Source organism: Phoxinus phoxinus (genome assembly GCF_949152265.1).
Source record: "Phoxinus phoxinus genome assembly, chromosome: 11".
Classification (NCBI taxonomy): Eukaryota; Metazoa; Chordata; class Actinopteri; order Cypriniformes; family Leuciscidae; genus Phoxinus; species Phoxinus phoxinus.
The window spans coordinates 13,211,579-13,235,286 of record NC_136886.1 but is presented as its reverse complement, the minus strand read 5'-3'; the positions used below and the strand labels follow the sequence as shown (position 1 = coordinate 13,235,286).

Genomic DNA, 23,708 nt, shown 5'->3' with positions numbered 1-23,708 from the left:
CCATTGATCACTTGTGGGTAAATTAAGTGTGAGCATTGCATGTTGTGACATCACAGTCATGTTGCATTGTGTCTCTATGCCTGAAGTGTACATATGAGAAGCCTCGCTTCCTCTGTCAAATGCTGCATTCATGCCATGCCGCAATGACCATAGTGAGATGACGTAAGATGACAACACGTGACATTCTATTCGGAGCTGTCCTCAGACTGGGAATTATGCATTTCTATGGCAACACTATCAACGACTAAATGAATCTGCATCGGTCAGGTGGTACTGCGGTCACGTGGTACAAGTAAGAGCTCTCAGAAAGTTCCCATCTTACAAGGTGTAATTACGAACTCTACAAGGACGTGAAAACTTTTTACAAGTTGAAATCTCGTAATTACGGTCATTACAGCATGGTGTGAATGCACATACAATCGAGGGGTCGAGGGTCTGTCCAAATAAACTTCCCTTGTCCACTTGATGAAGTTGAAGGCACTTCAAAATGGCGGTGGGGATTTGCAGAGGAGAAGTGCTTAGGGAAAATTGCAAGTGTAGTATGTCTAAAAGTGGAGGCTAATGCACCCGTATAAATTCTGTCAACTTGTATGAGTGCAAGAATAAACAAAGATCCAGCTCATTGTAGGCAGTGGCTAAAGGCTTCAAAGAAACATATATGGAGAGAACAACTATATACGCACTATGTAGCCTACTTAACTGTGGTGTATGAATTTTACAAAGTCTGATAGCCCATCCCCCTAATGCAATTAAAGTTGCAAGAGTTGAGAGCATGAAGTGTCAAACATTCCACACTTCATTTTTTTTTTTCCTGTTAATTAAGTGCATCATCCAGAATTTTCAGTGTAAAAAAAATGCTACAGAACAACATAGAATAGTGCATTGGGACACAAAAAAAACACACACCAACACCGTAATTGAAGTGACATGCTTTACTTGATCTAGTACAATCACTGGAGAACATGTCATTGTAAACCATTAGAACAACTACATCTGAAAGAATAAACTTAAATAAATTAATAATCAACAAAGTATACAAAGATAAACAACACATAATGCCATATACTCTGAAATATTTTTTTTTTCCTCAGAGAAAAAAAATATATTTTGTGTGCGTATGTGTGTATAATTATTTTTAGATTTAGATTTTAAGAGAAAGGATTCAATGAGAGATGCCCACAGGCCATGGCTGCATGCAGTAACACAGCAGGCATGTCTTATGTTGTCTTATCGAAACATATCAGTGTTAATGTGTATACAAGAAGTTAAGAAAAATAAATTATCATACTCTACTCTTACATATAATACCCATGTAGAAACTGATTTACATTTACATGCTTGCCAGCATTCAGAAGAAACATTGACCATTCTATAACAATTGAGAGGGTGAAAATATAGTTCAAATGGGTGGGAAAAGAAGTACATTACAGGGTCATGTTTTACTTAAGATGCACAAACTAGCAAGGAACTAGTTCGTTTTTTTAAAAACCTTTTTTATTTGATTACTCTCATTTTGTAAACACACAGACTATGCTATATATTACAATTAAAGTCTGCTTTATTATCTCAATATCATCTAACCAGGCAAGCAAAATAACATCTTTCATAGACATTAACTTTTAAACAGATTTCCTCTGACAGTATATCTGTGTCCTGTTCAGTAAGTCCTGATAGATCTTTGATCTTATAAACCGAGGAAAGGAGTCTTTCTCCATGAGGCTGTACACTTTAGTTTGGACTTCATTGAGACTGTTGGAAGTTGGCTCCAGAAGCCTCTGTTTGGTTTCCTCTCTGGTCCTGTGGTCTATGTTAACCTTCAGAGATATAAGTTAGAGAGTATTAAATTCTGTACAAATACTCATGATAACAGCATAGAATCAAACAAACCATTTCCCAGCATAGCCAAAGTGGATAGACTATAAATGGTACGGTCATCAAAGTTCACACAAAAACATCTATCACTGTCTCTGATGGTCATGGTTCACGCATCTCCACCGTCACAAATTTTATTCAGTTTGTGCACTGTCTGAGCCAAGAGAGCAGGGTTATTACATTTGGTAGATGCGTCTTGTCTTGAAGGAGCCAAACTGAAGCTATTTGTGTTTTCTGTGACCCGCACAATCAGGATGCTTAAGGACAGTGCTGTGCTTCCCGAATAACAAGCAGTGATTCACAATGTAACTGAAGGTCACGCTGAACAAGAAGATGATCTTCAGGTTTGAAGCCAGGGAAGAACTAAAGTGAGCGTAGGTGGTGCTAAAGAACAAACTCAGAGGGAGGAAAAATCTTTATAGCACAGGTCTCAAACTTGCAAGTGCATTGTATAAGCAATTAAAAAGTGTGTTTATATATATTAAAATTTTCAGCAGCCATTGCAGCCTTCAGTGTCACATGATTCTTCTGAAATAATTAAATTTCCTATAAGTGTTGAAGACAAACGTGTTTACAGTTTGATATTGTGGAATAGAATGTTTGTTTGTTGAATTCTTTGTTGAATTGAATGTTCAAAAGAACAACATATGATACATATACAGTAACATGCCATTTAACATCAATTCTGCCTGCCAGGATAAGACACGAATGCCTGTTACTGTCACGAAACGTGCTGATAACGTGTTCACGTGTTACCATCATTGACAAAGACAGACAAATACAGAGGGAGAACTAAAGGCTTAAAGGGATACTTCACCGATTAGCATTAAGCTTTGTATCAGTAGAAACCCGGTAGTATTTTCGAATGAACGTGCTTCCCTCCCTCATGTCCCCCTGAGACGAGAGATTTCTATATTGTTTGTTTGGAAAAAAACCTCAGATGACGCAAAAATCGCCATTTAGCGTCATCGGAGGCTTTTTTTTTGGCCAAAGGCTAGAGACTACAGCCAGTAGTAGAAGCTAGTTCCGCATGTTTTCAACCCACCCTCAGCCAATCACATGCTGAGAAAGAGTGAAACTGCAATTCATTTCTCGCGAGAGAACCAACACGATTCCCTTCTCTCTTCTGCAGAATATTACGAGATTAAAAACAAATTTACACAGCAAGAAGAAAATAGCTGTCTATGAAAGAGGACAACAAGTAAAAGTTAGTTTATACAGTTGATAATGGTATTGAGAGAATTGAACTTTTAAGCTCACATGTAGTCATTTTATAGCTTTATCTTCTAAAGCGTATTTATATTACCTTTAAATATTTATTCATTTAAACTGTGGATAATAATAACTTATAAACTAAAATTGTACTTTGTACAATTGTACTGTGATCGATTAAGGGTATAATAATTAGCCTATATAAATAATATCTAAATCATACAAAATTATTCTAAATAAGCATTACTACAAGCCTGAAGATTTTGACTTTTAAAATAATTTGCAATGTAGTGACCGTTAATTTGGAGTAGAAACGTGGAGTGACTTTATCGCATCAGACTTTGCTCACAGCTGATTGGTCCAAGTTCAGTTTGCAACCTCTTAGCCGTAGACCAGGTTAGCCTTGGAGCGGAAGTTAGGCTGGGTCCCAAATGACACACTTCATGTGGACTCGGTCTCTTGGCCTTAAATTGTGCGTGCTCGTCTAGTGTACGAGTCCGTAGGGTGTCCCTTTCGGCATTTCAGCGCTCAGAAATGTGCTCGCGAGGGCCGCCTTTGTGCCCTCGATGCGGACTTCGGCGAAGCCCGCACTTTCACACCCTCGCGTGCCCTTGTGGACTTTAGGCCAGTGCCCCTTAGGTCTGCAGTTCCTGACGTCACCAAGTGTGAACTCAAAGGAGGTCCACAAGGCCGGAGTGTGCCAATTGGGATCCAGCTTTACTATGGCGATGAACACTGCTAAAACCCAAACCACTTTCATGGTGCCTAAAACCCAGGATTGGCGCAAACTAAACTGAAACATATCCACCTAAACCGGTTTCATGGTATAGGCCCCTGGAAACATTGCGTATAGTACATACAAATTGGAATGTTTTAATATAGCAATTATGTTATTTAGCAACACCATTAAAAGCTTTAGTGATTCAAACAAATACTGTTTGTTCAGGTGTAGTTGCTATGGTTTTATAGAAGGAGTCAACATACCTCTCTGGGTGCATGAATGTCAATAAATTCCTTGAAGATCTTACTGGCCTTAGACATCATCTTAGCAGGGGATTTGATCTTTTTATAGTCCTCACAAGCCAACCAGAACTCAATATTTTCATCACTGAACTCTGTTTTGAGGAAGGTTCTGAAAGCTGCCAAACCATCTATGAAATAAAGATGAATACGATTACAGATAAACATCTAATTATATTAAAACCAATATATCTTTGTCATGTCTAATATGCCATATATTGGCCATACTGGCTACAGGAAATTCTTCTCAAGGACACCAAGCTGCAGAACTTGATTTCACCAAGGGTCACATCTTCCTAGATCAACATCTTTGTTGATCCTGGAACAACATTCCAATCTACCAATAAGATATGAGGGACAAGTTTACAGTTTATGTCAAGTTTAGGCTTACAAGCAGGGTTAGGTGCGTATATATCAGGGTTATTCACCTAGCATTTAGGGGATAACTTACGGGTGGGTTATCTTTAGGGGTAGGGATTAAATTTTCAGACAGGAATGTTGTCAAGGATCAACAAAATATGTTGACCCAGGAACGCATATAATCAGGACGTGCCACCAAGCTAATTGTTTTCATTCATCAAAAGCAATTTATTTCTTTGTCATATTTGTGATGTGCTTCGAATGTGAGAATACACCAACATTCATCTGTTTCAGATAAAACTGAATTCACTTTTAGCATCACTCACTGCACATTTCACTTTGAAAGGGTTGCGTAATGTGCAAGGTAATATTCTACAGAAATGTCGCCACAGGGATGTTTTTCCAATGAGCCTGGTTGGATTTAACATGTATATTAGTGATTTTATGATCATCATATGTTTTTTTTTTTTTTCGTTACTTATTTTTACCCTATATCCTTTTCGTGTGAGGTTGACTTCTCAGTTAAAGTCCACACAAACAGCAGGGTGGGAAAATGAGACAATGGTGCTTCTCTGGAAATTCAATGAAAGGACAATCAAGAGGCAGTACAGAGGCTAAATGTTCTCCTGCTGGCTAGCGAACAAAATGTTCTCCTTTGTTGCCTCCATTGTTTTTTTTTATAAAGTGATTTTCCGCTGAACATGTATCCTGTTAGACACAGGAAGTCATTTATATCTGAAATGCTTTTTACAGATCACGCTACCTGAAGGGGAGATTTTACACAGCATACCCTGGAAATTAATTGAAAGTGAGTGAAAGACACAGCCATAATGGTCATTGAAATACATAACATCAATATCATCATCATTAGTTTTTGTGCTTATAAACTAAGAGTACCACAACATTTTAACCTCTGTGATAAAATGTGTCAAACAGAACAAAATAAGTCTCTAATTTCTGATTTGTTGGGCTGTATTTAAAGTCATAGGCTACTGCTGATCAAAAGACATTTGAAGAAAAAGCAGAAACAAGCGATAGCATGTGTAAGGAGATGCATAAAATAACGCGATCAACATTAAACAGCAGATCAGAACTGCCTAATGATACTGAATGAAATGTCGACCCAGGATGAGGGATGAGGGATGAGGGGGGGGGGGGGGGGGGGCGAGTATGATTTCACTTTTCTAACTTTAGTTAGTGTGTAATGTTGCTGTTTGAGCATAAACAACATCTGTAAAGTTACAACGCTTAAAGTTCAAAGCAAGGGGAGATATTTGCTTTTAAAGAAATCGTTTTTTAAGGACTGCAACAAACGGCTGGTATGGACTAAACAACATTCCTCACGGGTTAGTGACATCACCAACCCTAAAATTGACATAAACCCCGCACCAGGGAACACGCAGTCCATGTTGAGAAGAGGAAGAGTTGTTGTAGTCGAGCACATTTGTGAGTCCGCTCAAACTGTATCTGTCTTTCACATGCAATATAAAGTCACTCTGTGTGTATCTCACAACAGTTCCTATATGAGTAATTTATAGATTATCATGACAGAATATGCTAATTGAAGATAGTTAACTCCACATCAGCAACATAAATTTATCAACTAACCATTCAGAGACGTCATGTTGCATTCTACGTGTTGTCACTTCTTCTTGAGTCTCTCCATCTTTGTCTGACTCCGTTTAAACATAAAAGGCAGTTTCTGACATTTTAGTGCGTCTGTGTGAGGTAATCGGAAACCCCGCCCTCTGTGTTGGGAGCAGCAGCTAATTTGCATTTAAAGGGCCAGACACAAAACGGTGCTTTTTGCTAACCCTCAAATACCCCTTTTCCACCAACAAGAACCAGGTGCTGGTTCAGAGCTAGAGCTAGAGCCGGTTCGGAGTTGGTTCTACTGACGGTTCTTCTAAGAACCGGTTTGCCTTTCCACAGGCTAGAGAGCCAAAACAGAGCCAGATCTTACGTCACTGTGTATACATCTCATGTTGCCCAGCAACGCTAGCGCGGCAGCGCCAAACAAAAACACACCAGGCTTGTTCGAGATGGTTCGGCTTCTCGCAGACCGATCGCCGCGTGACATTAAAGCACTGCTAAAGCGATCAAAAGCACAAGGAGTCGTATGCTCTCCAAACACTCCCGGAGCTCTGATCGGTCCGCGCCGCTCCGATGCATCTCGAACAAGCCATCAACAATAACGGACGTTGCAATACTATGGATCCTCATGGGATTGCAAAAATACATCGGAATCCAACGCGTTCGTGCAGCTCGCCGTAACTTACATAGACGGATATTATAATCGAGCTGCTATTAGCTCGACTAGCTGCTATTTAAAAATGGCGGTCACAAGTTTCTATTCGTCTTGTTGGTCACGGTAACCCCGCCCCCAGCCCCTGACGCAAGCGGTTCTTACTTGGCTCCGTTCTAGACCCTGCAATGATTTGGTGCTACTTAAGAACCAGTTTTACTGGTTCGGAGCTGGTGCTTTGGCGGTGGAAAAACAAAGAACCGATTTTAAACTAGGCTCTGGCTCCGAACCAGCACCAGCTCTGCCTTGGTGGAAAAGGGGTAAAAAAGTGACAACTTTAACATGGTATGTAAAAATATTGGTGGGGTATTTTGAGCGAAAACTTCACACACACACTCTGTGGACATCAGAGATTTATTTTACATCTTGTGAAAAGGGCATTTTACCAGCCCTTTAAGATAAGCTGTAAAAAAAACACGTGTTTTTTTAAACACACAGAATAATGTAAGTGGACTTTTTTGTTGTTGTAATTGCACCTTTGAACAATTACATAATTGTGGCATCCATTATTGTAATCGCAATTACAAATTCGATTAATTGTGCAGCCCTAATGCACTGAGACAAAAATGTGTTTGCCCACCTATCTTAATGTAGGGGAGACGGTGAATAACCACTATTTAAAAAAACGGTGGCGTGTTCCTTTAATACCTAGCATTGGGGGGTATCTCAGCTTTAGCAAATGGTTTGCTGACTATTGTTTCTAAATACTTTTGACAGATTTTAGAAGTCTTTAGCATGAACAAATGTCCTGTTAACAGCACTGAGAGAGGCTATTTGTGGCATGTCTGGGGTGTCATTGCTGTGAGATTCAGGGAAAGATACACACATACACACACTGTTCTAATTGATGCTGGAATTAAGCCTGAGGAAATAAGGCCTGTCATTTTGTGAGCAATCGACGAGAGAAGTCACAGCCAAATGCGTGACTCACAGGGAAATGGCGCCCTTTACTTAATATGAAAAGCTTCTTACATAACTTGCTGGTGAACTATATCATGGCTGAACTACAGTACATCCCTGTAGAAATGCAACTGACTGAAAAGACAAAACATTTTTTTTGTAAGAATGGTTTGGAGAAGTGTGGCTGGTGTACAGTGTTAAAACACACACACACACGCACACACGCACGCACGCACTGGCCCAACCAGTAGTGGTTCGAAAATTTACTTGTGACCCCACCACAAAAAAAGTAATTGATAAATAAAATAGCCTAGTTGTCTTCGTTGTTTTTGACCCATAACCTTAACAAATAAGGTTGTGACACCAAAAATCACTAGCCTAACTCATATATATTTTAAGTATTGTTAAAGACAAGTAAACTGTCAATAATAAAATAAGAAAAAATAATACAATTACAAACAACAACGCAAATACAATAGAACAAACATACACATAAAATAAACACTGATTTTCAGGTAAGTCTAACAGTAATTTTCACATTTTCAGGTAGAGAAAATGAATAATCAAATGTAAAATAGCACTGCATAGTCTTCACTGTATAAAATAAATATAGATGAGTCCTTATTGAGGCGAGACACTACAGGTGAATAGGGTACAATTAAAATAATAGATATCACCATGAAACTTCCTCAGTTGATTACTTACACAAGTTCATAAAAAAAATGTATTACACGTTTTTGATATTTGTATGTTTAATTATGCAAATTAGGCATTATCTCATTAAATATGTGCAATTTGCATATATATTTTCGGCAGATAGATCTGAACATATGATAAAGCCAGGTGCAAAATTCTTTTTTCATTTTGATTACACACAAGATGAAAAAAGATGTTCAGAGGGATTTCAGGATATATGCTTTCATTAGGAAATCAAAATATACTGTCCATAGCCTTAAAAAAAAATCGATTTTCGTCATATTTTTTTGATTAAAATGTCACATAAATCAGGCCAGGATTGATTTATTAACAAATCCCTCTGAACATATCTTCATAATACTGCTAAGTGTATAACTGGAAAGTTTGGTGTACATAGATGCTATATAGGCTGAGATGTTTCTGGAGAATGACAAAAAACTCATTTTGAGAAAAAGGCATTTAAAAATCATACTTTTTTAGTGGAAACAACTATTTACTGACACAATATCTTATCAAATCATTAGCAACAACAATACAAACCACCTAAATCACATCAAAACTTATAAACACAGCATTTATGGCCTTCAACTGAACAGAAAAACAGTCAAAAACACACATCTAAATGTCAGAGCGCGTCACGTGATACATCTGAACGAATCAGGTTGTCAGAAATTGACATCAGCCAATGAGATTTCGCTTTTAGGGTTAAATGCCCATTATACTTTCACGATTGGTTGCTGATTAAAAGGAAATTACCATATTTGGATCCGACAGCATTGTAAAGGAGAGAGAGCGCATTCCAAACGATGTGTGAGATTAAAGGAAGCAGAGAGAGATCGCGGAGCAGCGCGTTGATTTAGAACGCCAACTTTTGTTGAATTTCGGAGAAATCTACAGACGCAAATAGACAAAGTGTAGTAAATAAAGACCTACATGTGTATTTTGGACTTTTTTTCACCACAAGTCTGAAAGAAGGCATGTTATTGAAGACAAATATCCCAAAATCTCAAAATTGACCAGTGGAAAAAAAACTATGTTTTTGCCTGCCGTGTCTCGCCTTAAAGTTACAAAAGTTTTTCAGTCAAGAGCAGTAAGTGATTTTTTTTTGTCTTTTGTTGTTTAATTAAAATTACAAGACAGCATAGGTTTATTAGGCTGCTGTCACTTTAAGAGATGCACGGATCCAATATACTGTTAAACATGCGTTTTATTTCTCAACTGTTTATGTTCACTTAAGTTAAGACATAAGAGACTATGTTTAGGATACTCGCCGAGACCGGCCTTTTTTGGTGTCATTTTGTGTGAATATGTCCATTCAAGCGTAGGAATGCTTGAAAGAGAGCTCAATTCAGCATTCGCACGCTGTCTGAGAAGCGGCTTTCTGGGCGCACACTTCGAATGCCCCCAATTGAAGAATAATGCAAATAAGCTCAATAATTCAGACCCATAAACTGTATCATGATTAATGTGACTTACACTTATTGGACAGCAGAGCATCAAATGAATCTGCCCATCTGGTCACTTCATCATTGGATAACCTGAGACGGCCAAAGATACATGATCAGGTACAGTTATGAGACAGCTAATGAACTATTTTCCATTTTGTTTCTTGAGGGAACAACATATTACTCACTTCAAGTATCTTATGGACCTCTCCTGAGCGGGAGGGAGGAATTCTGAAAAATCGCTGCATGAGTCTGATTTGTTAGACAGGCACCCTAGTCTAGTTTTCATGGCCCTGAAAAAAAGGGAAGAGGAAAAAAGACAAAAGCAATCTTAAATAACAAGAGATTAACAGCTGTCGATGACATTAGTGTATTCATAAGGGACCGTTGATGATTTATTTTTAGAACATGCCAAATTACTGATAATAATGACAACAGCTCAGGTGTGCATAATAACCTGTCTGATTAGATTGCATTGATGCTCACAGATGCATTATACAACACACCGTTGCAATGTTCACTAATTATCTGGAGATGTGGATTCACCGTATTGTAAACATGAATATTCTTTCAAAACGGGAATCATTGAAATGCAACAGCGCACCTGGCCCTAAAAAAGGCATTATCATGAATTCTGCATGTATATTTACATCATAGAAGAATCAATCAGGGCTGAGAGTGAGAGAGCGACAGAGAGCGAGAGAAAGAGGGATACTCACATGAACTCTTACATAAACTATAAGATAAATGGATACTCACTGAATGTCCTTGCAATGCAATCTCTTCCAGTCAAGCGAGGAGTTGATTTGCCTGTGAAAATGATAAAGATTTACACGTGTGTGTGTATATATATACACTCATCAGTGAGCATATTTTGCTAATCACTATTCCCAAGGCTCACAATTACCAGATGCCACTTTTTCCCTTGATGCAATATAAAACATTTGGACCAACATAAAACTCACGTTATTTAGCTTTTTTTTTGTTATTGCACCTGCAGTTCCAGGCACGTTCAGTTCTTCCAAAGGAACATTTCCAAAAAGTAAATAAATAAAATTTCACTCTCTTACCATTTCAATCCACAAAGCTGATGCCAACCTATTGCTTTCACATGTAGTTATTTTTAATTGGGAACACTGCATTAAATTGACCATTTTTTTTCCTGAAGGATCGTAAATTCCTCCACAGAAAATAGGCATGAGTAATTCCTCTCAACATGCATAAAATAAAAAATAAAAACACGAGAACAGAACTTTTTGTTATTGTACACTTTGATGGAAATCAGAAAAAACACTGGTATGTCTACCACATTATTAAAGAGGGTTTATATTCCAAGGTATATTTTAATCTTTGTGCTTGCATGGTTAGCTTTGGTAGTGTCAGGGTTTGAAACACGGAGAGAGATGACGTAAGTTGTAAACACACTTTTATTGAACCATGCAGTTGCGGACACACAGTGGAATGGTAAGTGAGACAGTCTATGGCAAATATGGAGAGTCTTAGCTGAATGATTGATTCCGTGATGTGTATTCAGGTGTGGATCCAGGAGAGGGAGTTGAAGTGAAGGAGCCTTGATGACTGGACTGAGACGAGACGATGGGATCCGAGGAGGAATGCAGGTAAGCTCGGGTAAGTAGCGGGTTAGCATAGGAGAGTGTTCGCGGTGGGTCTGTGGTCAAGTAATGACGAGATCAGACAACGGAGGTGAGGTGAATGCTGGGTTATAAAGGGAACTGGTGATGAGTCACAGGTGATGGAATCAGTAATCAGGGGAGTGTGAACGGGTGATTGAAGGAGTGGGAGGAGTCAGTGATGATCTGGGAGGTAATGGAGAGTGATGTGAAGGTGGAATCCTGACAGTACCCCCCCCTCCCGAAGCGGCTCTTGACGCCTGTGAAGGATGCTGTCGGCGGCGAGGTCTACCCCGACCTCTGGGTGCTGGTCGATTGGGATGTTCCTCGTGAAACTGGGAAAGGAGAGTGGGATCCATTACGTCGTCGCGCAGCACCCAAGAACGTTCCTCCGGCCCGTAATCCTCCCAGTCAATGAGGTACTCGAGACGGGGACCTCGCCGCCTGGAGTCCAAGATGGAACGGATCCTATAGATGGGCTCATCCTCCACAGGCACCGGAGGAGGAGGAGGTACGTCAATGGCAGGTGTATCTGAAGGAAGAGGAAGGACAGGGTCAACGTACGGTTTTAACAATGACACATGGAAGGATGGTGAGATGCGATACTGCCTTGGGAGTGTAAGTCTGTAGGTGACCTCGTTCAACTGCCTCTCGATGGGGAAAGGTCCAATGAATCGAGGACTCAGCTTACGACATGGCAACTTGAGACGAATGTCCCTGGTGGACAACCACACCTTCTGCCCAGGCTGATAAGAGGGAGTTGGTAGTCTTCGACGATCAGCCTGGGTCTTGTGTCTCCTTATTGCCTGTTGGAGATGAACGTGAGCTGAGTCCCATACCCCCTCGCTCTGCTGGAACCAGAAGTCGACAGCTGGAACCTCAGATAACTCCCCAGACCAGGGGAACAGAGGAGGTTGGTAACCGAGAATGCATTGGAAGGGAGTAAGACCAGTGGTGCTTTGTCGGAGAGAGTTTTGAGCATACTCAGCCCAGGGAAGGTAACGGTTCCAGCTGTCCTGCTACTGGTGGCAGTAGGTCCTTAGGAAGCGACCGATTTCCTGGATCTTGCGCTCAGTCTGGCCATTGGTCTGAGGATGGTATCCGGAAGAGAGACTGACAGTGACCCCGAGGAGCTGAAAGAAGGCACGCCAAACTCTGGAGATGAATTGGGGACCTCTGTCAGAGACGATGTCCTCCGGGATTCCGAAGTTACGAAAGACTCCCTGGAAGAGGGCTTCGGCGGTTTCCAGAGCAGTCGGCAGTCCTGGTAGAGGGATTAATTTACAGCCCTTAGAGAAACGATCAACGACTACAAGTACCGTGGTGAAACCATCAGATGGAGGAAGGTCGGTCATGAAGTCGATACCGATATGGGACCAAGGACGCTGAGGAATCGGAAGGGGCACCAATTTACCCTCTGGCAGTCTCCTCGGGGTGTTGACAATGGCGCAGACTGAACAACCCTTGACGAACCTTGTTACATCCTCGGAGATGGTTGGCCACCAGTACCGTTGACTGAGAAGCGAGAGGGTACGCTTGCTACCCGGATGTCCAGAGCCCGGTACGGAGTGAGCTGAGTCCAGAAGAGGAGTTCTTAGATGTTCCGGTACAAAGATACTCCCTTCTGGACCTCCCGGCGGAGCAGGATGGAGACGGTTTTCTTGGTGGATCTGATTGTCAATGTCCCACACAATCGGACTGAGAAATAAGGCTGGAGGGAGGATAGGCACAGGTTCACTATCTTCGTGAGGGACTTGATGAATTCTGGAAAGAGCATCAGCTCTACAATTCCTGCTGCCTGGACGATATGACACCTTGAAGTCGAATCGAGTGAAGAAGAGGGCCCAACGGGCTTGTCTCGGATTTAGTCTACGAGCTTCTCGTAGATACTCCAGGTTTCGATGATCCGTGATGACCTCAAACGGATGGTTAGCTCCCTCCAGCCAGTGTCTCCATTCCTCCAGGGCTAACTTAATAGCCAGTAGCTCACGATTCCCGATATCGTAGTTTAACTCCGCCGGGGCAAGCTTTTTGGAGAAGAAGGCACATGGATGAAGTACGGAGAGATCCCCCTGCCGCTGAGACAAAACGGCCCCCACTCCTGAGGATGAAGCATCGACTTCCACGATGAATGGTAGATCAGGATTAGGGTGAGTGAGTATTGGAGCAGAAGAGAAGGCTTCCTTGAGCAACTGAAAGGCCTGTAGAGCCGCAGGTGATAAGGACAGAGACTTGGGCCGACCCTTCAGAGCAGTGGTAAGTGGAGAGCTGAGTTGACTGTAATCTTGAATGAAACGTCGATAGAAGTTGGCAAATCCTAGGAAGCGCTGGAGTTCCTTTACAGTAGATGGTAAGGGCCAGTTTAGAATGGTCTCCACCTTCCTCTGGTCCATCTGGATTCCATCTTGGCTGATGATATAACCGAGGAATTGAACAGTAGTGATGTTAAACTCACACTTCTCCAGTTTGAGGAAAAGCTGATGCTCGCGTAGTTTCTGGAGCACTTGAACGACATGATGATGATGTTCAGCCTGGGAAGATGAGTATATAAGTATATCGTCGATGTAGACGATCACGAAGCGATTGAGGAAGGGGCGAAGGATCTCATTCATATACCCCTGGAATACTGCTGGAGCATTTGACAGTCCGAAGGGCATCACCTGATATTCATAGTGACCGGAGGGAGTCACGAAGGCGGTCTTCCATTCATCTCCGTGGCGGATACGGATGAGGTTATAGGCGCTTCGAAGGTCTAACTTGGAGAAGACTTGGGCGCCTCGGAGCTGTTCCAGAGCAGCCGGGACCAGAGGAAGAGGATACCGAAACTTCACTGTCTGAGAGTTAAGCTGACGGTAATCGATGCACGGCCGTAAGCCTCCGTCCTTCTTGGCCACGAAGAAGAAGCTCGAAGCGGCAGGGGAGATAGATGGTCGGATGAACTCTTGCTGTAATGCCTCTTCTACGTACTCCTCCATGGCCTTCTGTTCCGGGATGGACAAAGGATAGATACGACCCTTAGGTAGAGTTGGATCGGGTAGCAAGTCGATTGCGCAGTCCCATGGTCGATGTGGTGGTAATTTGGTGGCCAGCGCCTTACTAAATACGTCCTGGAACGCCCGGTACTCCACTGGAATTTCATACTGACGTTGAGTCTCAGGGCTCTCCACAGAAGTGGAATGCAGTGACACTTCGGAGACATCAGACGAGGATGGAGGGATAATATCCGAAGACACTTCTGAGGAAGGACTCTCTATTTCAGCGGATGACGGAGAAGGGGTAACCTTGGTGATAGTGACTAGACAGGAAGAATGACAGTCCGAACCCCATTGGAGGATTTCACCGGTCTTCCAGTGGAGATGGGGTTGATGTTGTATTAACCACGGGCGTCCCAGGATGATTTCGGCTGTAGACTCCTCCAGCACCATAAAAGAGATCTCCTCAGTGTGTAAGCATCCAATCTGTAGAGTTAACATGGGAGAACTGTAACGGATTCGACCCCTTCCTAGCGGTTTACCTTGGATGGTATGAATAGCGAGATCGTACTCAAGTCGTTTCTTGTTCAGATTCATCTTCTGGAGACATTGGGAGGAGATGAAGTTTCCCGCGGAACCGGAGTCAATGAGGGCTTGTACGGGGAAACAGAATTTAGGGGTTATTAGATGGACTTGAGTTTTGATAAGATGTTCAACGCTAGGAGGATGGTAGATTGAGCTTACCGCAAGGCGCGGAGGTCGAATGGGGCAGCTGTTGAGTAGATGTTTGTCAGAAGCACAATATAGACAGAGATGGGCTTGCATTCTTCGTTGTCGTTCAGAACGGGTTAGTCGAGAAGAATCAATTTCCATAGGAATAGGTGCTGGAGGAGTAAGATGAGCAGGTTGGGACGCCGGGGGCGGAGGAAGTGCAGTGGGTATATTGACGTCACAAGCAGTTAGTAGTTGAGAGACTCTGATAGTTTTCTGAATGAGCGCTTCTATGCCCATGACGTCATCGTAAACCACGACCAGCTGACGGATCTTCGGAGTTAATCCTTGACGATATGCAGTAATTAAAGCGGGTTCGTTCCATCCACTAGCAGCAGCGAGGGTTCTGAATCGAAGGGAATATTCAGTCACCGAAGAACGGCCTTGTTTTAGATGGAACAGCTGATCGTGGATAGAGAGGGAAGCCACGGACTGTCCAAACACATCCCTAAAGTGTTGAATAAAATCCTTGCATACACGAATGGTCGGAGAATTGGAATTCCAAAGAGATTGAGCCCACTGGAGGGCGGAACCGGTGAGTAACGAGATGATGAAAGCCACGCGGGCGGCGTCATTATGGAATTGTTGTTCATTCATAGTGAAATATAAAGATACCTGGAGGAGGAACCCACTGCAATCCTCCGCCTCGCCGGAGTAAGGCGCTGGTTTGGCCATGGGACTGGAAGAGGCAGTGAACGAAGCAGCGGGTGAATGCGGAAGTGGATCCGGGGATGGACTGGTTGAAGCAGACGCTGATGCGGTGGGCACTGGGTGAGGAACAGCGTCTCGTGTATCCGATTGCATGTTGTTGGTCTGATCTTCTGTCAGGGTTTGAAACACGGAGAGAGATGACGTAAGTTGTAAACACACTTTTATTGAACCATGCAGTTGCGGACACACAGTGGAATGGTAAGTGAGACAGTCTATGGCAAATATGGAGAGTCTTAGCTGAATGATTGATTCCGTGATGTGTATTCAGGTGTGGATCCAGGAGAGGGAGTTGAAGTGAAGGAGCCTTGATGACTGGACTGAGACGAGACGATGGGATCCGAGGAGGAATGCAGGTAAGCTCGGGTAAGTAGCGGGTTAGCATAGGAGAGTGTTCGCGGTGGGTCTGTGGTCAAATAATGACGAGATCAGACAACGGAGGTGAGGTGAATGCTGGGTTATAAAGGGAACTGGTGATGAGTCACAGGTGATGGGAATCAGTAATCAGGGGAGTGTGAACGGGTGATTGAAGGAGTGGGAGGAGTCAGTGATGATCTGGGAGGTAATGGAGAGTGATGTGAAGGTGGAATCCTGACAGGTAGTTCTTGACATAAAAGGCATTTTCATTTGTGTCAAGTATCACATTTCTGTTTATTCTTGTTTTGTTGTATTTATTATTTAATATTTAGCTGTTTCTATTGATAAATGGAGTGCAAGTTAAAGTAAAAAATGGCATATAATTTATTATTATTTCTCAACCCTGTTTTTTTTATTTTTTTTATTTGACTAATTACAACTGAAATGTTAAAAAGTTTAGGGATCAAATCTAAAAGCACTAAAGTAAAGTGAATTATTTTACAGTGCTTCCATAACTGAATATCTTTTTCAAGCAAGGGTAACATAAATAAATAACATGAGCCCCCTTGTGTTTTAACCATGTCCCTTCTAGTTCTAAAGCATCACGGAAATTATGAATTTCTAATCTCAGTCTGTCAAACAATCCGGATTCTCTCAAGATGGGAATATTTTAGTGATTCGCCGGATGCTGAGGCGTATTCTTCATTTCCTTGCACTGGATGAGAACACGTGCCATGCTATTTATAAAATGCTCTGACAAATCTATCTAGGCAGGGAGAAGCCAGTTCATGTTCTATGCATTCATGCAGCACAAATGGAGCTACAGGGATTTGGCTAAATAAAAGCTACTCTGATGTTTCACCCTTATAAAATCATCACGAGATGCTCAAATAAATATAAACATAGCTAACATTCTCCTTCCGTTTTTGTGAGTGCTCGGAATTTAATATTCTCAATTTCTCTTTGATGTAGGAATCCGAGTTTCTGTGAAACTCCCAAATGCTGAATTTTAGTCTGTTTAGTTAAGCATCCACTGCTAGAGTTGCAGTTTATAGCAGGGCAGCGTAATCACAATGTTAAACTGAAAGCATAAAATATAGGCTAATATAATATAATATAATATAATATAATATCTACTACACTATTATATAGGCTAATCTAACTGCCACGATCATGCCTTTAGTTTCACTATTTTGTTCAATGTTTCATTTTCACTGTCTTTGTCTGTGTTTTCGTTTGTTACCATGGCTTCTATGCATGCCAGGCCAGTAGTTGGCGATGTCACTTTGTAAGATGCATGCACATGACATCACTGTTTTCACAAATTTGCGTTTTTGTAGTTTACACGGAGACAATAACGGTATTGTTTTCAAGCACTTTGAAACCCGTTTTCAAAAGTTTGCCATTACAGGGCCCCGAAACGCTGCGGTTGTGTAAATGAACGGCCAAAACGCGGTTGAAAACGGTGTCGTGTAAAAGGCCTATGCCCTCAGATTTCTCAGTTTTTAACGGTTAAGTTGTAGTGTTTGTATCTTGTCCATTCTGCGTCACATATATTTTTTTCGGGGGATTATACTACACAACGCTGTGACAATAATGTAATATAATGGTAACAATAAAGTTTGATGGTCCCTTTTGAACATTCTGTTGACTATAAGTAACCTTGTTACTAAGTTCCCTCACAGATAACTGAAAAGCTCTCATGAAAAGTGGCCCACACTCTCATGCTCGGTAGAACACGTGAAGGTCCCTGTAGTGTTCCTGTCTGATGGAGCTCAGTGAGATGTCAGGTTTCCCGCTGAGGCTCCTCTACCCATTATCAATTTGCTATGCCATCTGATCTTCAACTCTCGCTCTTGCTATTTTTAAATTCCAAGCTTTTTGGTCGTCCATGTTAAAAAAAGAATGTTGCTTTTACCAGCCTTAAATTAGTTTTGCTTTCCACGTACTGGAATAAACAAGGTAAATATTTAACCTTTAGAGTGCCTAAGATTTTAAATATTTAACCATCAAAGTTCTCCAGCAATACTTACAGACAACAAATGTTGACTCATGTATAATAAATTGCTTGTGATGTTCCTCATTTGTCAAGTCGCTTAGGATGAAAGCATCTGCTGAATGATTAAATGTAAATGTTGCTGTGATAAAACACTTTAAACTATGGTCTCCCAGCCTGACCATGCTGGTTTCCAAGACCAATTATCTTAATAGTGCTCAAAAAACCATAAAAACAGACCAGGAGGCCACCTAACCACCTTAGGCTGAACTAAGCTGTTTTTTTTAGTTTTTTTTCAGCATGTTGTAATCCACTAAAATAACATTTCTCTTAGGGGTTTGTGGGAGTGAGGGTTTAGCTCCTGTTTTAGAAAGGTGCATCTGTGCCCCAGAGACACTACCTTCGTTTACACCCTGCTTCACACTTTGCCATGACAGTTGCAAGGTAATTCCAGGCTACAGCCCGCCGACGTTTCTTTCCCTTCTATTTTTGTCAATGCCCTTTCCTCTTTGAGGTCCTCACCTATGTAACGTGATGGCTACTGTCTCCTCAAATCACATTCGGTCCAACTGAAGTTAAGGTCACTGTTACTTTATTTAGATATCTTCAAAATAGCATGGCCTGTTTCACTTTTCTATGATAAATCATTTCATGTGATTTGATGTTGGCTGTACATTATGCAGACAAATGAGAATAAGTGCTCCTTATCTGTGTGAGGTCTTATTAAATCTGGGACAGAGAGACATCTGTTTGAAAAAGGTTAGAACATAGTGGCTATTCTGGCAAATGGGACATAATTCAGACAAATTGGATAGAACTGCAATTGTGTGAATGTGGTACTGTAGGAACAATAAGCATTAGCACAGTTACATGAGGAACACTTTTTCTCAAACTCCACTGTCTGGTTTTAATATATTTGTACTCTCTTTGCTTAATAAATGGTGGTACTAAGTCATTAAAAACATTATATAAAACATTATATAATCTGCTTTTTCTACACTTATTTTCAAGGAAAAATTGTGTCCTTTCAACATAGTAAAATGAGAACTGTTGATATAGAATTCAACAAAATATTTAACAAATTAACATGTGGGTGTGGGTGAGGGTGGGGGGTGTTGAAATTTGTCATTGACAATTTAAATGTTTAAATTCTGTGGAAATATTTTTGTGCACGCAGATCAACGCGGGACTACAGATTGTGCATAATCGATTATTAATATACGAAAATAAAGCTAGAAATTCATTAAATAGAATTACTAAAAAAATAATTTATTAAAAAATAAATGTATTAGATTCTTCAACTATTTGAATGCACATTAACTAAAAACATTTTGAGCATTCTATAAATTAAAAATGTTAACTCTTTCCCCGCCATTGATGGAAATTTCTTCTCCACCATTGATGGACATTTCCGGCTTTCCGTGTTTTGACTGTTATATGGTATAGGGGGCGCTATGACGCATCTTCTAAAAAAGATGACTAAATCTCAAAAGACACGTGAAGAAGAAGCAGAAAAAAGCGAAAGCATACATAAGCAGAAGCTTATGTAAAATAACGTCATCATCAACATTAAACAGCATGTAAATCAAAACTATATAATGTTACCGAATGAAATGTCGACCCAGGACGGGGTATAGGCCTGTGAAGGATTGGGAGTGTTGATGGACTCGATCTACTCCAGTATCAGTACGGTATGTACTCAGTAGGAATCTGAACATACTTCACGACCGATTAAAAAAGTATGTTCTATAGTATGAATGTGTTTAGTATAAATGTAATCCAGACATACTACATCCGGCATGTTGTCATTATCATGTGACCTACCAGTGTCAGCACTTTACTTCCATTCATTAATCGTCTCCTGTGGCCTAATGTTATAATAAAGTGTCCATCGTATTTGCACTTCAAAATCTCGCCGGAAGTAGTAGGTCATCCAGGTACGTTTCGCATACTTACAAAAAATAAAAAAATACTATGAATTCAGTCATACTACTCTGTTGGCACACTGTTTTTCGCATACTATATAGTAGGGAAGTATTTGATTTTTGACACAGCACATCGTTCTGAATCTGATCTGCATGTATTCTTTGACAAAAAAGTGTTTTTCTCAGATTTTTGCTCAAAATGTTGCTATTTTATAAAAACTGGTGGCTGGCAACTTAAAAACCCAAATAGGTAACACTTTATAATAACTGCACGCTATTAATCATTAGTTAAGCATTAGTAAATAGTTAATTCATCATTTATAAAGCATTAATATACATTAAAAAGCAGTTTATAAATACAGCTACAAATGCTTTATTCTTGATTTATAAGCATATCTATTTGTAATTTCTAAATGAAGTATAGCATTATTTACAAACCAGTTATTTAAAGCTGCAGTCCGTCGTTTTTCCTCTTTGTCGCCATCTCTGTTAGAAATCTGCAATTGCAGTTATTCGCGGAATTATTAACTGTGCGTGGGTAGTAAATCGGCATGAAACAGTGCGGATGAACACAATGTATTGAGGCTGCCGCGTCGCTACTGTCATCAGCAATCTCAGAGTATACTTTTTGAAAGTGTCAACATTAGAATTTTCATCGGAAAATGTCATCTGAACAAGTAAGTAACATTCACTTTTGTTCTGACCAAATTCGGGGGGTGGGGGGAAGCATTGCAGTAGCTATATCATGCTGATTAAATCTAACGATTGCTTATATCACGTCAAAACGTGAAAAATATATATTTTCTGTAGCCAATCTGAAGTCCGAAGTCTTTGGGTTTTACAACTGGTGAATCTCCAGTTGTCACTGGTGATTGTCGCTTTAAACTTTCGGGTTCCACCATACCAAGTGCTAAGCTAAATCTCCACCTCCATCATCCACACACGCTAGCCGGGACTCCTTCTCTATGTGTACAGAAGTGACAACGCTATCTCACGACCAATTCGTACGAATTTGTACGAGTGATTAAAAGGTGGCTAATTCGTACGAATTTGTACGACCTCACTTGTACGAATTTGTACGATTTGTCTAAACCCACGTGACGGTTGGGTTTAGGGGCGGGGTCAGGGGTAGGTCATTCGTATGAATTCATACGATTTTGGCAAATCGTAAAATATGTACGTTTTAGCAAAAAACTTACAAATTCGTACGAGTGAGGTCGTATGAATTGGTACGAATTAGCCACCTCGTAAAATTCGTACGAATTGCCGTGAGATCGGGTTGGAAGTGACGTAATGACGCAAAGACATGCTCGAAATTCCCGCGGAAATCCACCAGTACCACTGGAATTAAAATCATTATTACAAGCTTACTGTTTTGAATCGAGGTAAGGCAAGCAGATCGTTTTGAACACTGGCTGGTTACGTTTTTTTTCAAAAATGTCTTTTTTGATATTTTTAAACCCAAAAAAGTGCCGGACTGCAGCTTTAAGAGTTGTCAGTGATTCATAAGATCACTTAGAAAGCATTAGTAAATGTAGTAAATGCAGGGAGTTATAAAGCATTTAGTAGTGGTGAGTTAACTTTTTTTGTGAGCTCATCTAAAGTGAGGACTATTCATGCCTTGTAAAGCATTTACAAAGGAGATTTAAAGGCTTGTTTGTCTTCTAAACAGAAAAAAAAGACACAAACACAACACAGTGATACAGAACATAGAAATATTAACAGCCTTTAAATCTCCTTTGTAAATGCTTTACAGTGCATAAATAGTCCTCACTTTAGATGAGCTCAAAAAAAATAGTTAACTGACCACTACTAAATGCTTTATAACTACCTGAATTAACCATGAATTACAGTATAAATACATGTTAATAAAGCATTTACTAACACACTAAGTAACTATTACTATATGTCTGAATAATAAGATGTATGAATGTATATTTAAATAGTTTATTAATCATTTACATACACTTTCTAAGTAATATTATGAACCACTGACAACTTTTAAATAACTGGTTTGTAAATAATGCAGTACTTAATTTAGAAATGATAAATTGATCATTAATAACATGAAAATATCATTATTAAACACATTATAGATATGCTTTTAAATCAAGAATAAAGCATTTTTAACTGTATTTATAAACTGCTTATTATTGTCTATTAATGCTTTATAAATGACGAATTAACTGTTTACTAATGCTTAACTAATGATTAATAGTGTGCAGTTATTATAAAGTGTTACCAAAAAAGAAAAAAAACGCTGGCAGGGAAAGAGTTAATAAATGCATGCCAAGATGTCATTGATGCATGCTATTATAATAACAAGTTAGATTAGTTATCTATACCTCAAGTGTTTCTGCTAAGAAATTTCCCATTGGAATTAATAAACATCACACATAAAGTTACGAGTCTCTTATATAATTGATGTACATTGTGCTTCTGATTTCATTTTAACTACCTGTTCAACATTTCAAAGATTGATTAATGTCTGATGAATGATTCAATGTGAAATGTAAATGATTATAACATCCATGCAGAAAATGGATGCTGTTGCTGAGTCTGTACAGCAGAACGAAACATATCTCCAGTGTGTCTCAAAAAGAGCAGTGGGTGGTGAGTTTTTCAAAGTCTCTCCTCATCTCTGTCACTTCCCCTCGCTGACATTTACAAACCTACAAAGCCCTCACAGGAGAGATGGATTAGCTGCCCAATCCCTTCAACAAACACAGTTTTCATCGTGCATGTCAGAAAAGTAATTGATATTACATAATGTTATTTGCATATACAGTATATCTCAAATAATATGAATGTTCTGTATTTTTTTTTCTGTACGCTGTATATATACAGTATATATAAAAAAAATCCAGCATTCATGGAAACACATTTAAACAACATCCACAAAAGATCACTGGCAACATCATAAGAAAAACCTGCAGTTTCCATCATTTATAAATGTTACAATGTGAAAGCCAAATAGATGATCTGTTTTTCTTAGTTGCACCCAATTCCCTACACAAGAGAAGACATGACAGAAGGACAGATGGTGAGAGCTGTGCACTATGACAAATATCCTAGACACACAAAGCCAGTGAGCAGCAACTTATGCAACAATCGATCAGTGATATGAATATGGAGCCTTTACCTTTACAGTTCACTGCCGTTGATGGCAGCTCTTTGATTCAGGATGGATGCGCTTCTTTATCCGATGGGTTTAGCGTGGCTCTGTTCTTGTGTAGAGATATCTACTGTTGCCCACATGTAGCAATCATCACACAGCGTGTTCATCGGTGTGAAAGCGTGAGGGAGCGATGAGAGAGAGAGAGAGAGAGAGAGAGAGAGAGAGAGGAGAGAGAGAGAGAGAGAGAGAGAGAGAGAGAGAGAGAGAGAGAGAGATGAGACGAGAGGGGAGCAAAATAAGCTGAGGGAGAGGCTTTGTCAACACACTGGTCTCTCTGGAGATTCAAAGGGCATTACTATGCCGTTTTGTTTTGCTCCTTCTCGGCTTTTCAGTGTCATGTTTGTGTTGCGAGGTCTCACG

At 40.3% G+C, this 23,708-nt stretch overlaps 1 protein-coding gene across 3 annotated transcripts; it reads right to left on the bottom strand.

Annotated features, from left to right (window-relative positions):
- Window positions 1-910: 910 nt before the first annotated feature.
- rgs8 (regulator of G protein signaling 8) lies at window positions 911-23,624 on the bottom strand. 3 transcript variants are annotated; one of them, XM_079628867.1, is made up of 6 exons: window positions 23,313-23,624; window positions 10,570-10,620; window positions 9,999-10,103; window positions 9,842-9,903; window positions 4,069-4,235; window positions 911-1,814 (listed from the first exon to the last, which is right to left on the bottom strand). In XM_079628867.1, the coding sequence occupies exons 3-6, from the start codon at window positions 10,097-10,099 to the stop codon at window positions 1,620-1,622; spliced, it is 525 nt and encodes a 174-aa protein (XP_079484993.1). In that variant the 5' UTR covers window positions 10,100-10,103; window positions 10,570-10,620; window positions 23,313-23,624; the 3' UTR covers window positions 911-1,619. The 3 variants fall into 3 exon arrangements, with proteins under 3 accessions (XP_079484993.1, XP_079484994.1, XP_079484995.1); XM_079628868.1 differs by lacking the exon at window positions 23,313-23,624 and adding an exon at window positions 10,881-13,530 and having other exon boundaries at window positions 914-1,814; XM_079628869.1 differs by lacking the exon at window positions 23,313-23,624 and adding an exon at window positions 10,776-11,042 and having other exon boundaries at window positions 914-1,814.
- Between the last annotated feature and the right edge of the window lie 84 nt (window positions 23,625-23,708).